The 17111-nt window shown below is 38.8% G+C and overlaps 1 protein-coding gene across 1 annotated transcript in view; it reads right to left on the reverse strand.

The window, feature by feature from the left end:
- The window catches only part of LOC136847626 (uncharacterized), a 103915-nt gene that overhangs the window by 26867 nt on the left and 59937 nt on the right, over positions 1-17111 (reverse strand). The window contains exons 9-15 of the mRNA XM_067119341.1: positions 15339-15584; positions 12482-12732; positions 11726-11873; positions 7186-7350; positions 6533-6674; positions 5724-5915; positions 5039-5218 (exon numbers count right to left, since the gene is read on the reverse strand). Of these exons, the coding sequence (XP_066975442.1) occupies positions 5039-5218; positions 5724-5915; positions 6533-6674; positions 7186-7350; positions 11726-11873; positions 12482-12732; positions 15339-15584 (1324 nt within the window). The remainder of the gene's footprint in view (positions 1-5038; positions 5219-5723; positions 5916-6532; positions 6675-7185; positions 7351-11725; positions 11874-12481; positions 12733-15338; positions 15585-17111) is intronic.

A 17111-nucleotide genomic window follows, 5' to 3' on the forward strand; every position in this document is an offset into this window, starting at 1 on the left:
CTTGTGCTTGGGGGTTTATAGACTGTTATGATTTGAATGTGTTTGTTTATAGGAGTAATTTCGGTGTTGATGTATTCAAATGTAATGAACACATTTTGGTTCATCGTTGATACTTTGTATGCTTTTTTTTGACAAAGATTCTCATTCCACCACCGTTTTTGTTTTCTCTCGGTACATGGGAAAAGTTGTGAGACCCTGGCGGCATTTCGTTTATTTTTAGAATAATAACTTACTGTACATTATTGCTTAGCCAAGTCTCCGTTTGCATGCATACATCTAGAATTTGATCCTTTATAAGATCTCTAATAATAGTGTCAGTTTTATTTCCTGCGGACTGTATGTTTATAAAATTGCGTAGAAGATTGTTAGTCAGAGCCATATTTTTTACTTTGACACATATTCTTTATATACTGTGCACTTATTGCCATCATATGTTTTATGTTTAGTATCACTATGGCCCTTCTTTACACAATTTTTACACTTTAAGGTGATGCTAGCACATTCATTGGAGTTGTGATTTTCACCTTATCTATGACAAACTCGGTCATTTCTACAATTTGTTGCGCTATGACCAAATTCCTGACATTTATAGCATTGGTAGGGCATGTAACAGCCGTCTACTTTGCAACGGCTATGCAGTGTACACAATTTATCACTTGTATTATACATAGCCTTCCGTATTTGTGGTGTGCATTTGATGATATAGCGCTTATATTTGTCATCTTTGGCTTTCATTTCATTTACAATTTTCAGAAATGAGATTACCTATCCATGGATTTTTCTTTAGTGTTATTGGCAATGTCATCTTCATCTTTCGGGACATATACTACTTTTATTTTTGGTTCAAGTTTACCCTTCTCGTTTACTGATGTATTGCTGATTTCCTGAATCTCCATTGTTGCCTTTTCTAAGTTTTTCCTGTCTGGAAATCTTACAAATAAGTGTCCATCTCTTGTTGTCTTAACCTGTTCAACTGGCACCGTTATTTTACTTATAATTTGTCTCTTTTCATTTGCTGCTGTGATCTCTTTGTTTGTAGATTTGATCAGAAGCACTTTTTTTGTCTTTAGTGATTCAGCATAAGTTTTGTCCATGTTTGTCATAGTCTTTATATCTTTATCAACTCTGTCAATTTTGTTTTGAATTTCATCTGGGCTGACCATTACGTGATTAGTTTTCTGAGCCGAATCCTGGATCAACTTTGCTAATAGCTTTGTGTTTGCTTTTATTTCTTCAAGTTCACCTTCAATGAGTTTTTTGTGTGTTCTTTGTTCAGGCGTCTTGCAGTTGCTACAGATGTGTAATATGTTGTCACTCCGAAGTATGGGTGTGTATCTGAACATTCGTAGTAGAACCATGCATCACACATTTCACAGCAAGTTCCTTCGTCATCAACTTCATCAGAGCAATGTCCGCAAGTTGCTGACTCTCTCTCGATTTGGATTGACTCCTCCTCCTCCTCCTCCTCCAGTATTTTACTTAGTGTTCCATCGTTACGCGCTGCTTCGATAATTATGAGATAATGTTCGTATGATAGTTTGATCTCTCCTCTGCTCGACTTAATTTCTACAGTATTTGTTTTCTCTTTCCCCTTCCTTTTCTTCTTATTCACTTTGAACATCGCGCAAGTCAGGCACTTTTCACAGAGCACTTCACAGACACGTCCTTCCCGCACGAAAGCTACAGTACAAGGGAGGATAGGATTAGAGGGTCAACATAGGTGGTTGACATATCAAAGAAAGTACAGGAGAGGAGACGAGGAAGACCAAGAAACAGATGGAGAGATTGTGTGAGGGGAGACTCGAGAGAGAAGCGACTAGAAGCAGAAGCGCACCACACGGGTAGATGGCAGCAGCAGCTCATTCAAAACGGCGACCCTGTATAGAAACGGGACGAAGCTGAGAAGAAGAAGAAGAATATATATATATATATATATATATATATATATATATATATATATATATATATATATATATATATATATATATATATATATATATATATATATATAATATATATATATATATATATATATATATATATATATATATATATATATATATATATATATATATATATATATATATATATATATATATATATATATATATATATATAAATAAAGATAAAATCCACAAAAGAAAGGGAAACACTGGAGTGCTGCAGAGGCCTTTCAACTCTTTCGTCCTTTACTTAGCAGACTGAAGAAATATAATAGTAAGTTTACAAAGAAAGCTCATATAAATGACAGATGGGGATTATAAAGGAAAAATATGCACCTGGAATCCAACACAATTGAAGAAATAGTAGAACTGCCAAAACAGGGTTAAATATTTAAGAGGTTTTACAAAGGATTAGGATCAACCGTTCAGGAGCAGGGACAGGACAATTAAAAGATTGTACAAGGTGGTGACTGACCACCCAAAAAATATTAGTACAACAAAATAATTCCCTTTTTTATAAACAATAATATAATTTTTGCAAGATGAACATTTTTACAAATAAAAAATTATATTAAACATATGAATACATAAAAAATATATATAAGGTATCTAATTTGTAATTAAGTCAGTGATTTTATCTTTTAGGTCATTCATGAACATTTTTCTAATGCAGGGGTCCAAATGCCAGGGCTAAGGTTAAAATTACAAGCTGGAAATAAGCTGGATAATAGCGGACTCCAGAAGATTTCTTGAAGAGAAATCTTTCGATCTGGCAATTACTGAACTTTCAGTCCAGTTTATCCTGTGAGAGTTTTCACTTAAGTGAATGAATATAGCATTGGATGTTTGTCCAGTTTTGACTGAATACTTATGTTGCTTAACACGTACGTCTAAATCTTTGCTAGATTGGCCAATATAAAAGAGGGGCAGTCCAAACATGGAATTTTTTTATATTATATTGTTTCCTTTAGGGTTATTATAGGAAAAAACGAGAATTAGAAAAAGACAGTTGCCTCCCTTTCTTAGATGTTTTAATACATAGAGAACCATTTCAATGCTAATTCAGTATTTTTATTCTGACCATCACCTCAACATCAAAATATCAATTTTTTCTTCTGTTTCTACGAGCTTTGCGCATTGTCAGTCCCCAGTATTTGGATCAAGAAATTGAATACGTAAGAAAAATAGGGACAGATTTATGTTAGCCTTCACATATACTAGATATTTGTTATAACGAAGCCCACAAAAAGTTTTATAGTGAAAATAACATGGAGAAAGAAACCCCTAAGAACATTCTTAGCTTGCCTTATTTTAGTGGTTTTGAAAACATAAAATCATTGTTAAAACCTTTTAATATCAACCTCGTTTTACCCTATAATAACACACTCAAAAGAATGTTAATAAAAAATAGCCCTAAAGAAAACAACAACATAATATATAAAATTCCATGTTTGGACTGCCCTTCTTTGTATATTGGCCAATCTAGCAAAGATTTAGACATGCGTATTAAGCAACATACCGTAAGTATTCAGTCAAAACTGGACAAACATCCAATGCTATATTCATTAATTTAAGCGAAAACTCTCACAGGATAAATTGGACTGAAAGTTCAGTGATTGCCAGATCGAAAGATTTCTCTTTAAGAAATCTACTGAGTCCGCTATTATCCAGCTTACTTCCAGCTGTAATTTTAACCTTAATTACAAATTAGTTACCTTATATATATTTTCTATGTATTCGTATGTTTAATATAATTTTTTATTTGTAAAAATGTTCATCTTGCAAAAATTATATTATTGTTTACAAAAAAGAGAATCATTTTGTTGTACTAATATTTTGTACAAACTTTTTATTGTCCTGTCCCTGCTTCTGAACGGTTGATCCTAATCCTATGTAAAACCTCTTAAATATTTAACCCTGTTTTGGCAGTTCTACTATTCCTTCAATTGTGTTGGATTCCAGGTACATATTTTTCTCAGCGGAGACTTAATTAATGGCGCCGCCGAAACACTATCCTGGCGCCGATGTGGTGACTTTACACTGTCATTTATATGAGCTTTCTTCGTAAACTTACTTTTATATGTCTTCAGTCTGCTTGTAAAGTCCCCGCTAAACGGGTTTTCTGTGAAGAACCTCCCGTTTTCTATGGTGCCTTTTCGCCTGACCCTAGGTCAGGGTAGTCAGCCCTATTTGTACTATGTAATTGTACATTCATTACCTATCCATTTTTGCCCTTGTATATTGTGTATGTGTCAGAGTATCTTTGTGTTTAATTTACTATTTTTATTTGTCACGTTATCTGTATGTACCTGCCTTGTTTTGCATAGTGAATAATTGACCTCGGGTCACTTGTATGTCTTTGTACTGACGTCTGCACGCCGCTTTATAAGCGGGCTACTTTCTCAATAAACTAGCAGTACTCGTCTACCTGCTCTTTCTTTCGAACCCTCTCACATACTAAGTAAAGGACGAAAGAGTCGAAAGGCATCGCAGCACTCCTGTTTTCCCTTTCCTTCGTGGATTTTATATATATAAAAACTTGGTAAATCTGTGCACAGCAAATAATATCACGTCTGGTTCAGCTTCGTAACTTGAAGTCCTTGAAAGCCTCTTTACAGTTCTTTTGATGGGGTTAGTTACGGCAGTTTTTTAATAGCTGGATGTTCTTGGTGCACCCAGTAGTATAGTACAGGGAGGGAATTGTTGAAATGATAAGTCTGTTGAGCGAAGTAATCTAAGAGCTGTCGAGTCAGAGTCTGCCTTTACAGCTCCTGTTCCCTTCCATCATTTGATTCGTGATTCTCTTCATCTCTTGTTTAACAACCGCCTGTTATAATTGCCTCTTTAACATAACCATTGGTTCTTTACGTACTAGACTAGACGGCCGTCGTTTCTAGACTGACAACGTTCGACAGACTCTCCAGAATGATATTTTTATGCGACTATCAGCTAACGCTTCATAGGTGTCGAGAGAAAATCAGACCCAAAAATCTCAGACGAAAACCACACCAATATTCCTTAAAACAAAGCCAGACCAGCCCTACTGAGAAACGACCAGTGAGCAGCCTTTCCAGACGAGAAAAAGCGTGACAAACCTTCCTAAAGAACTCTTCTCGCTCCCTCTTCCTCTGTTCGACGAGTTGTTGCTGTTGTTCCCAGAGTTTGAGCAGATGCTGCCTCTTCCTCTCCTCAGCCTCTTCCCTGGCCCTCAGCGATGCCTCCTGCGCAGCCTTCCGGGCGGATTCAGCGCCACGCCGCTCCTCTAATCTGCGTCTCTGGGAAGTGGAGAGAGTCATTTGTATCTTCAGTGCGAATCGCTGGTGTGTCGGAGTTCTGATCGTAAAAAAACACTGCTCTTTTCACAAGGCATGGAAACAACAGATATCTCTGCGGAAAAAAAATGGCTATATTATGGTCCTCATTATTAGAAAACCAACGGCAAAATGTCAGAAAAGTAAGTAGGGAACTAATGGAATCAGTAACACGTAAATAGTTCCTGTATCTGATTTCTGATTAGATCAACGCCGTATATCGGCGTCTGAATGATAAAATTGATATAAACTTTGCCAAAGGATCTGTGAGGCTTGGGAATGCTTGTTTTAATTTTGATGAAATTACAAACTGAAATCCATCTGCAGTAAATTAAATGTTCTGATCATTAAAACGATAGGTAGATGGTAAGAAGACAACCTACATCAGCCCTGGTTCCAAGGTGGGTTGAATAAGGAAGGTTCAAGGCAGAAAGAACATTAAGAGAAGAAGGCGAGAGAGTGAATTTACCCTTGACTCCAACTGCAAGTCCAAAAGTTCCCTGGAACGGCGTTCCTTGCTGTGTATGTGATGGGCGAGATTTTCTTGACTCTGCAAATAGAGTTCTTCGTTCTTCTTCCACCTCCTCTCGTTCTCTTCGTTCTCTAGCCGACGTTTTTCGTTCACGTGTGAACGCCATTCTGCCCACTGAGCAGCCGCTTCCTGGGCAGGAGAGATCGAATGGACGCTCTGAAATGTTTCCTCTTAACCCACAGTCACTCAGTCAGTCATACGGTGCATCAGAGGAACAATAAAGGTGGCAGCACAAGGCCACCTGAATCTAAACAGCAATATTAAATTGACCGGGTATATTGACTTTATGTAAGCACAACAGTACTACGATTTCATTGGCGTCATGCCTTTATTCCATCATCCCCTCAGCAGAATTTTCTGAGCATCTTTCTTAGGACTATAAACTTGAAAATGCATTGTTGGTTCTGGATCAGAATGATTAATGTAATGACATGAAAGAGACGCTGTGATGTCCTAAGAATTTTTTCTTGCTGTATGGAAGAAGCATCGCAATCTCAAAGGAAAGAGGGAATCTGCAGAGGGAAATGCGCTGACGCAGGACAAGGCAACCAGCGAAAAAGACAAAGTTGGGGATATGTATCGCTAGGTAGTGAGATTTCGTAGAAGCTTTCGGTCTCTCTAGAATAAGGCACAGCATAAATAAACTCAAAATGATCTCAATGTTATTCAAGCATTTTAATCAAAGTGACCCCTTCTCCTCTGGACAAATATAGACAGGACAAGTCTGTTATGCTTCCAGGTGTTACCTTCTGGTCCCTTTCCTTCTGCAAGAACCACGCCCTGTGAGCCATATGGGACCGCTGCTCCTCGGCGAAATGTTTCTCGTGCTTCATCGCCAGCATTTCCAGGATGCGAAGATCGCGTATTGGAACCTCCATGTTCTCTAACCTGAGTTGCAAGGAAGTTAAGAATTTTATGTATATAATTGGCAGTGGTGATTTAATGATCTTGCGTATGAAAGGTCAACGCTAAGCGCATAGGTCCTTTTTGTATTCAGCTCTATCTTTCTGAAGGGTGTGATGGTGTCTTCAGTACACTTAAGGGTAAGATTTTAGAAGTTTATATCCGTCAGACGATGTATTTTTATACTTACTCTTCATAGAAGGGAGTGATCATCATTATGTGTATAACATAAGCCTATGAGTAAAAGGTGTACCTGAAAACATAGCTGTTACAGTAGTACAGAAATTCAGTGGTTAGCTTCAGTGTAGAGTACAGATGACGTAAACGGTGATTGTTCCGAAAACTGAACACCGTTAATGACTCTTGGGCCAAAAAGATATAATAAATTCTGGCTCAGGATATAGGTTACCCTTAATTGTTCCCGACTTGCGGATATACTGTACTCATATAGTAACTGTCCCGACTACTGAAATACAAGGCAAGACACATTCCCTACCCATCCATGAATTTCGACAGTATTTGCGAATCGGCGAGAGACACTGTGCTGACAGATCTGTGCTGAGGAAGAAGTCTGGGGCTCCAGACACCGCTGGGGTCTCGTGGACTGTTTCCTCCTGCCGAAGAGCCGACGCCACCCACAGGAGAGCGCATCGATTGGCTTCTGTAACGAAACAGCGTTCAAGCATAATTTATGAGCATACCATATACTTTTGTTTTGTATGTTGCAGTGTCGGAAAAGAATAAAAAAAAAAAAGATCTTTGGCTCCCGAGATATTTACTTAGTAAAGGTTAATTTCATACATTAGCTTAGTTTGCAGAATTTTTTTTGACAAAAAGCTATGCAGTGAATTGCAATAACACTTAAAAGCATTTCAGTGTGATAACACTTAATTAAACAGATGTCATGAAATAGAAGAAAAGGATGCATGAAGCGGGCGTTTTGTCTTCTTTGTTGAGCAATCAAAACAGATTCAAAGATATGATATATAACAGAGATAGAGTACAATAAATATTAATATTGTAAATCCTCTGTGTTTCAAAGGAGAAAAAGTGAACATGTATATATCTGTATGAATAAGAGCTTCAAATATATAAAAAGAACCTATTTGTATGCACAAAGAATACAGTATACCTAGTCCACAAGATATAACTGCAATGCTGCATATAAATTCAATGACTTCTTGACAAACTAAATAAAAAACAATTTATTTCTTGGTTACTACAAAATCGTAAAATTTTGCAGGCAATTTACATCTAGTGCTTCTCATACTTGTAGTCAACTGTGTATCACACACTGAATCTTTACTGTTAGGCTGAGGTGTATAAGGTACATCAATGATATGATTTCAGTCAATGCAGAATTCTCATTAACATTACTTGGGTTATTTCCACACACTATCTCATTATCATCTCTATTTACAGTGACATGCTCTTTGCTGTTGTCTTGATCAGAATCATTGGTTTTCCTCAAACGTACCCTGTTACGTCTTATTATACCATTATCAGATGGAACATTATACGACCTTTCATCCAGACGTTCTACTACAGTCCCCTTGTCCCAACTCTTTGTACCCATTACGGTAGGTTTAGTCCTTATCACATCACCTTCATTTAATGGATCTAGATCCTTATTGCTTCTGTTATAGTACATTGAAATTTAAAGACTGCAATACCTCTTGTTTTGCTTCACATGTTCTGTACTGATTACTCTAGCTTTTAATAAATTTGAAGAAGCTGGAAGTAGTGTGCGTGTGTGCCTGCCTACGCTGCGTTGTGCCGGGCTAAAATCAGTACCTGGAGTTGGTGTGTTCATGTAATCAAGCAAGGCTAAATATGGATCTTTACCACTGTCTGTTGCCCTCTTAATCAACCTCTTCGCCATTTTAACTGCAGATTCTGCTGATCCATTGGATTGTGAATGCTTAGGCTTGTTCAATTTACGAGTCGCACCGGATGTTTTGGTATTCTCTAACCTGTCAGCTTTCCAAAAATTACTACAATAATCAAGTTACTATGAAAACCTGTCCCCTGAGCTCAAAGAGGTCTACAGCCACTTTTTCCCATGGCCTGTCACTGACACGAGGCTCTCCTTTTGTTGAGCATTTGATATTTATTGCAAATTTAACAACTAGCTATAAAATCTTTTAATTCAGCATTACATTGATGGCCAAAATATGCACTCTCTTGCTCTGCGTAAGCATCCTTCTACACCTATGTGATAATACTTAATTAAAGCCATGTCATGAAACAGAAGAAAGGCTGCATTAAGTGCGACACCGGTCAATGTTTACAAACGTGAAGAAGCGGGCGCTTCTTCTTCTTTATTGAGCATTCAAAACTGATTCAAAGATGTGATCTATAACAAAGATAAAGTACAATAAATGTTGATATTGTAAGAGTCAGTACGATTTTCTAGGAGGTTTTAAGTCATCTGTTTATTCAGGATATTTCCAGACTGTCTGAGTTAACGCCAACTCGTAGTAACGCAAACTTACTGTGTTCGGGAAGGTACGGGAATCATCGAGAATTGGAGCAACTGTGTATATATAGAGACAAAATAAGATAAGAAGACACAGACTATGGGTGAGCAGACTGAGAGAAGGCAGCCTATCTCACAAATCCAGTTATCTTACGTAGAAAGGAGAAACCAAAGCTTTGTTTTGGGGAACTGATTTTAGCGGCCGCTGCGAAGCACTCGTTGCAAGACGGCCACTTCCGCGAGTGACGCACAGAGTGAAGCAAGAGCACATCGTGAAAAGTACAGTGAATGAGTTGCAGATTTTTCTCTTTTAATAATTGTTTTCATCACACTATATTGTAGAGCAAAAAGGTCAATTCCACAGCGAGTTTTTTTTAATCAAGTGTTGTGACAAATAAATGTTATTTTCCGTAAACTTTTTTCCTGTGAAAAATGACGTTTTCTTTTTCATGTGGAATATAATTAGCATCTTTCTTTCTGCTTGTTTGAAAAAAATGCACACGTTTGCTGTTCTTCCTCATCGAAATCACTGTAATTACAGGTTTTTGTGCTGTTAATAACGTCTGGAACTTCGGTAACGAGATCAGTTTTGCGATAAAATGAAAACATTTCTCTATTTTTTCTGCAATATAGACGTTATCTCGGTCATCAGTATTTCTTGTTGGTCCACAACAAAATGACATTTTATTTACTTTTTGCTACGCTGTTTTAATCGCTGGCGTTTTGATCATTACATACAGTTGGCAATCACAAAGGAGCGACTGGTGTTATGTAATTAACACTAGAATAATGGTTCAATTTTCATTCGATATTCATCATATTGTACAAGATTTATATTTATTCTTCTTGGTACAGTAATTCAGTTGTAGTAAAAGTTAAGTATTCTTTTACCAGACCACTGAGCTGATTAACAGCTCTCCTAGGGCTGGCCCGAAGGATTAGACAGTTTATTGGTTACTTAGCAACGGACCTACAGCTTATTGTGGAATCCGAGCCACATTATAGCACTATCACCAGAAATAAATTCTTCTAACTCTTCATCAGCCGGCCGGGGAATCGAACTCCGTGCCAAACAGCTCTACCGACTCACCCAACAAAGAGCATTCAGTAATATCACACCTTCCTGCCTCCGTGAATGTCTGACGTAAATGTCAGAACTAATGTTATGACTGAGGAAATAAAAAATAAAAAAATGTGTAAACATGCTTTTATTAAAATGCACTAAAAGTAAAAGATAATTTTTTGAGACACACCAGGATTTTCTCACAGTTAATTATGTCTAGAAAAATAACAGCCTGGGCCCCAAACATGGAAGGAAATGCTACAAAAAAATTTCTTGTTTTCTTGTAAGAAAATCCTGGTGCCTCAAAAAATCATTTTCTACTTTTTAGTGCATTTTTAATAAAGCATGTTGACACGCTTTTCAACTTTTATTTGATACTTTTTAGTTTTGACGGAAATTGTAACCGTTTATGATTGTAGTTAACAGCTCTCCTAGAGAGGGCTGGCCCGAAGGATTAGATTTATTTTACGTGGCTAAGAACCAACTGGTTACCTAGCAGCGGGACCTACAGCTTATTGTGGGATCCGAATCACATTATGACGAGAAATGAATTTCTATCACCAGAAATAAATTCCTCTCATTCTTCATTGGCCGGTCGGGGAGTCGAACGCTGGGCCAACAGCGTGCTAGCCGAGAACTACCCACCCCTCCAATGAAGAACTGGGGAAGGGGGATGGGATTGGGAAGGGAAGGTGGAAATGGAGGGGATGGAGGAGGGAAGGGGGAAGAGAAGGGGAGGGAAATGGATAAAGGGGTGGAAGAGGGAAGGGAAGGGGGAAGAGGACATGGGAGGGGAGGACACAGCTAAGTTAACACTTGATCGTGTGCTTCGAAGGGGAGGGGGATGGAAGAGGGAGGGGGAGGGGATGGAAATGGAAGGGGAGGGCGAAGACAGCTAAATTAACACTTGATCGGTGCTTTGGAAGAGGAGGGGTAGGGGAAGGGGTTGGAAGAGGGAGGGGATGGGAAGGGAAGAGGGAAGTGAAGGCGAGGACACAAGTAAATTAAAACTTGCTTGTGTGCTTGGAGAGGGGGGATGGAAGTGGGAAGGGGGAGGGGTTATATAGAAGAGAGGTTCTCCCGAGTCAAAGAAGTTGTGAAAAATCTTAAGAGTTTCTTACAAATCCTGAGGTACTGGGAGATGTCACTAGAGGTCACTGCTGACCACACACCAGGTACGTATTGTACCACTGCCTGCACAGAATATATGCACAAAAATGTTGGTAGAAATGAAATCACTATGCAATGCATTTACTGGTAGTTATTAGGGGAAATTCAAGTTCGGAAAATGTTTTCAGATTTCTGCGACAACTTCTTTGGTACTTACAAGATTCTATGAACAATAAAATTCTATCCACTTCATATTCCGTAGTTAAACGATAAAAAAGGTTTAGCTTTTTATAAAGAAAGTTAAAAGTGAAGATTATGTTACAAATCAGATAAGCTTGGCCTACGAGTACATTTCCTAATGTAACACTTTTTCTTGAAAATTACCTCGCAAGTCCTGAAGTGAGTCTTGAGATCCTGTAAGTGGCGCCCGAAGATGCCAGAGATGAACTGGCACTCTGAGGACGCATGAAATCCAGGCTGGAAGGTCCGGTGCGCAGGCGCAGTCCTGGCCCTCCGTCTGCTTTTGTACCTGCTGATAGGTACAGGAGAGAGAGAGAGGGAGATAAAATAACATTTCCCAACGTCTGAAAAACTATCTGCAAACTGATATTAGACTGGAACTCTGTGTTTTTTCGGTTATATCCTTTTGGTAACCAGATTTTACATAGTAACGTCTTATTGTAATTGTTTTGTGGGCGCTTTAGCTCTTTTGCAACTTAAGTCAGGCATTCATGGTCAATGAGCCAACAAGACTTCTTTGATTTTAACCCCGTTAAATATAATATGAACAACTTATGTTTTTCCACAAACTCGAAGAAAGGAATTTTCCTCATGTGTAAAGATGTCCTGACAACGTTATATTCAAGGATAGTCTATGGTTGAGATAGTGAGTGGCTCAGCGCGAAGTCATATGAAAATTGGTGACTCCATCTTGTCGCAAATGGAAATATCTGTCGTCGAAAGAATTTCTCCTTGCGACAAAATTATTTGTACTCCTCTTTCCTTCCTCATCATTACACTCGCCCTCTTTAGGAAGTCACTTTTAAAGGTTAATTTGTTGTTTTATGGGTATAGGGGTATGCTTCATCGAACTCTCAGGCAGCAGTGTTCAGAGAATTCCCGAAACAAAGTAGGACCTACCAATCTCGTCAAGACTGCCACTGAGATTCTGTCTGGCCGGAGGCGGCGTACTGGAAGCAGGTCTGGCGCTAGAAATGCGCCTACGACCTGGGAAGCGTCGCTTAGCGCTGGGCGTTCTCGGGCACGTTGTGGTGGGCGTCGGAGCTCTTCTGCGAGGAAGCCGTGGCGTCGAGGCCGGTGTGAGGGTAGTGGAGTCGCTGCAGGGACTCCAACGGCCAGCAACGAAAGCGGTGGGTAGCGCGGGAGCCAGTCTGCAAGATCACGTAGTTGTTAGCATCATCGAAGTGATGTGTCTGTTGATACTGGCAGGATTAACAGAGACTGTAATCATACCTTTTATTCAAGAGCAAAGGCCACTAGCACGGGGAACCAAATGCCATTTCTAGGCCAGGCCTGTAGAAGGACAAGGGGAAGGGGATGGAGGGGGGGGGGTTGTTTAACCGCGAAGGAAGCAAGGACCTGCAAGAAGGAAGAAAAGTTCAAAAGCGTCTTGTCCCTTTACTTGATTTTTGCTGGCATTTCTCGTGAGGCATTTCTTCACATTTTTTATTTACATTTCTGTAGACTTCTCGTTCGTTTTTCACACGAGCAACCTATTCAAAACTGTGGAGAACACGATTTCATCCCAATTAAGTGACGTCTTGGGATTGTGTGGCTGGAAATTAAAAAAAAAAAAAATTAATAAAGTAATAAACAGAGAAAAATGTATTAATAAAAATGCAAGTAAAGAAAAGTTCATTAGGGTAAGAGTAAGGTAAAGCAAATTGCATCTTTATTAAAAAAAAAAAATTAATTGAACTTAAATGAAAAAATGTTCAAAATGCAGGGTAGTGCATGACATCTTCTGAAGTTGCAGTCATGACATGGAGACTGTTCCACAGTCCAACGGTGTGAGGAATAAAGGTCCTCTGGAACTGAGAAGTTCGACAGCGAGGCTAAACATTTACTGCATATTGGTGCTGCATTTCAGCGACTCTGGTTGCTCTCGGTAAGAAAAAGGGACCAGGGATCAATTGTGAATGTGAAATATCTCCATTGAAACACAACTTACGAAAAAGTGACAGACAAGAGACCATCCGTCGATGGTCCAAGTCATCTGAAAGAGAGAAATCTGTGGCAGATGCAGACATCCTCAGCGAAGAACAGTATTCAAGTAAAGGAAGCACAAATGACCTAAAACATGCTGCACTGATTTTGTCACTGTCATAAATAGATGAGGCCTTAAAACAATACCTAACGTTCGTGCGGCATTTGCTGAAACTTTCATTAGATGTTTCTCAAAAGCAAGATGTGAGTCAAAAGTTACACTTAGAAAAGTTAAAGATTCAGACTCATTCAGCAAAGTCCCATCCACCTTAAGGGAACGATGGTGTGGGAAATCTGTACTAGATCTGCTAATCAAAAGTGTTTTCGTTTTGCTGGAGTTCAGCCTCATAACCCACCGGTTACACCATTCCGTGATCTGGTTCATGTCCTGATTGCAAAGTTGAACGGGAAACATAGCTGCCCAGATTTTCGGGATGGAAAATAAAGAAACGAAAGAAGGAAAAGGAATAGGCCCTTCTGTTAAACATAAATTCTCTTTGTCTGAAATCTGAGGCAGCTATTAAAAGAGAGAAGAAGAAGAAGAGCTATCAAAGAGAGCTGGAAAAAGGTAGCTATTAAAAGAGAGAAGAAGAACAGCTATCAAAGAGAGCTTGAAGAAGGTAGTTATTAAAAGAGCTGAAATAGAATAGCTATTAAAGAGAGCTGGAAAAAGGTAGCTAATAAAGGAGAGCTTAAAAAGAACAGCTGTCGAAGAGAGCTGAAAAAGGCAGCTATGAAAATAAAGCTGCAAAAGAACAGCTATTGAAGAGAGCTGGAAAAGGGCAGCCATTAAAAAAAGCTGGAAAAGAACAGCAATTAAAGAGAGCTTGGAAAAAGGCAGCGATTAAAAGAGAACTGGAAAGGAACAGCTGTTAAAGAGCTGGAAAAGAACAGCTATCGAAGAGAAAAGAACAGCTAAAAAGAACAAAGAGCAGCTATCGAAAGAGAGCTGGGCAAAAGAAAAATGACAGCTATTAAACAGAGTTGACAAAGAGCAGCTATTGAAAGAGAGCTGGAAAAAGGCATCCTTTAAACGTGAGCTTTAAAATGACAGCTGTTAAAAGAGATGTGGAAAAGGGCAGCTATTAAAAGAGATGTGGAAAAGGGCAGCTATTAAAAGAGATGTGGAAAAGGGCAGCTATTAAAAGAGATGTGGAAAAGGGCGGCTATTAAAAAGATGTGGAAAAGGGCAGCTATTAAAAGAGATGTGGAAAAGGGCAGCTATTAAAAGAGATGTGGAAAAGGGCGGCTATTAAAAAGATGTGGAAAAAGGGCAGCTATTAATAAAGAGCTGGAAAAGTTAGCTATTAAAAGAGAGCTGGAAAAGAACAGCTGTTGCAGAGAGCTGGAAAAGAACAGCTGTTGAAGAGAGCTGGAAAAGGGCAGCTATTAAAAGAGAGCTGGAAAAGTTAGCTAATAAAAGAGAGCTGGAAGAGAACAGCTGTTGAAAGAGAGCTGGGTAGGACTGATCTCTGATGACCTAATCATACAGCAGGACAACTTCTAGGAGTCTCAGGCCTCGACCATGAAAGGCAATTTGATTCTGATGAAACACGAGAACTGAGAGAAAAAAGTCCTTCATTCATTTGTATTAAATTTGTTCTACTTTGTTTGTGGCCTTATTTGTCCTACGGATTGATTTCTGCAAGTGTTAATGGAAAGAGTTTCACAGTTCTGTAATAGGATACAGCCTAATTGAAGCGAAATGACGATGCAATGAAGTAAATTTCCACATACTTTGAAAGAGACTGAAATTTTGAACATCACCTACCTGTAAGGAGGAATATTGTCATAAAGACCTTCCTGTGACCGTGAGGCAAATTCCCTGCGAATGTCATTTTCGTGGTGTCCGCCTTCGCTGGACTGTCTGTCACACTCGGCGGCAGAGTTGGCGGAGGGCGACCCGTCATCGCTCTCGGTGCCTAGGGGTTCGATTGTGACCCCTTGCGGGATGATGTCCCCTGCCGCGATGTCACTCAAGGATAACACCAGGGACACGCTGGAATCCGAACTCCTCCTGCGAACATGCAGTCCTATGATAGGGGGGGGGAGGAAGGAAAGGGGAAGGAGAAAAGGCTTCAGTCATGGATTTGTTTTCCCTTTTTCCTTTCAGTTTTGTGTCGAGGAGAATAAAGACGAGGGGAATGCAAGGAAGAGTTTAGAAAGATAAATGGCAAGAGATAGAGTTAATAACGGCACTATAAAGTGTGAGTAAAAGAATAAGCTGGAATGTAACAGGAAACACGAATAATATTATAAGAATTTTGTATCATGAATTAAAAAGCAAAAAGAGATCCTAATATTGGCGCGTCAAATGATGTTTTACATGCCTAGAACAGATAAATTGGGAAAATGAAATTATGATCGACTGAATCTTTTATATTTACAAAATGTTAACATTTAACGAAGTGGAAATATGAACTGAAGAAAGAAAAGACTAGGAGGAACTAGAAAATAATGACGAGGGAGAATAGAATATACTGAAGGAAAAAAATGAGGTTGAGGGGAGAGTAGACTGATCGACAATAAAGATGCAAATACTAAGATGAATTGGGCCTCAACTGAACAAAACAAATAAAAATGACCAACTGACTTGGTGGAGAGAGAGAGACTGACTCGTATCGCTTTCGCTTTCTTGAAGAAAAACCAAAGTAGAAATGGATAAAATAGAATGAAGCAGGCCACAAGAGACAGATAATTCAACAAAAGTTTTTAAAATTGTTAAGGTTTAAATGGACTAAAATATATATAGCCAGAGAAAGACAAGAATTTTTAAAGCAAGAAATAGTTATGCGTATAAAAGCAGCAATGAGCCCTGTTTTTTACACTAATTATGGAAATACTGATGACCCCTGCACAGAATCAAATAAATTTGACAGTAATAAACAAGAGGGGGATTTACCTATTTGAAGTTTAATCTGAGCTGACTTTGGATCTGACAGTCTTTTTGGAGCCTTCATTCAGTATGGGCAAAACACACAACGTCACAAACCAAATGTGAACAGAATGAATTTACAATCTACTGTTCAGTAGATAGCAAATCCATCCAGAGCAAGTGTTTCCCTTCTCAGCTGCACACAACTCGCAAACATGAGTCGACATTTGTGCTCCAAAGAGGAGTGCTACCGTATTTGGAGTGCAAGTATGCTCTTTTCTCCCTCATTGCTGAATAAAGAGTGGAAAGGAGCGGGAGTGGTTCAGTGGCAGAAAAGAATGAATTTTGGCCGATTTCTCATTTTACAGATGTATCCTCGTTTGCGTTATATGAGTTAAAGCTCTCTCTCGCTGAAAACTGAAAAATAATACAAATCTTGTTGTGGCATCCATTAGTTTTATCGCCATGTCAGTGAAATGTGTGAAAAATACGTGCGTAAGAATCGCATCATCTGCGCAAATGATTAAGCTAAATTAACTAAATCATCAATGAAGGTTGTACTGACAACCTTTGAAAAGCTTTTATTTGATATATATGAGAAGAAGTTTCATGTACAGACATGTATTATACATATGCATACATGTATGACTGGTTCATGAAGATGTGGAA

This window comes from Macrobrachium rosenbergii, chromosome 17 (assembly GCF_040412425.1).
Source record: "Macrobrachium rosenbergii isolate ZJJX-2024 chromosome 17, ASM4041242v1, whole genome shotgun sequence".
Lineage (NCBI taxonomy): Eukaryota > Metazoa > Arthropoda > Malacostraca > Decapoda > Palaemonidae > Macrobrachium > Macrobrachium rosenbergii.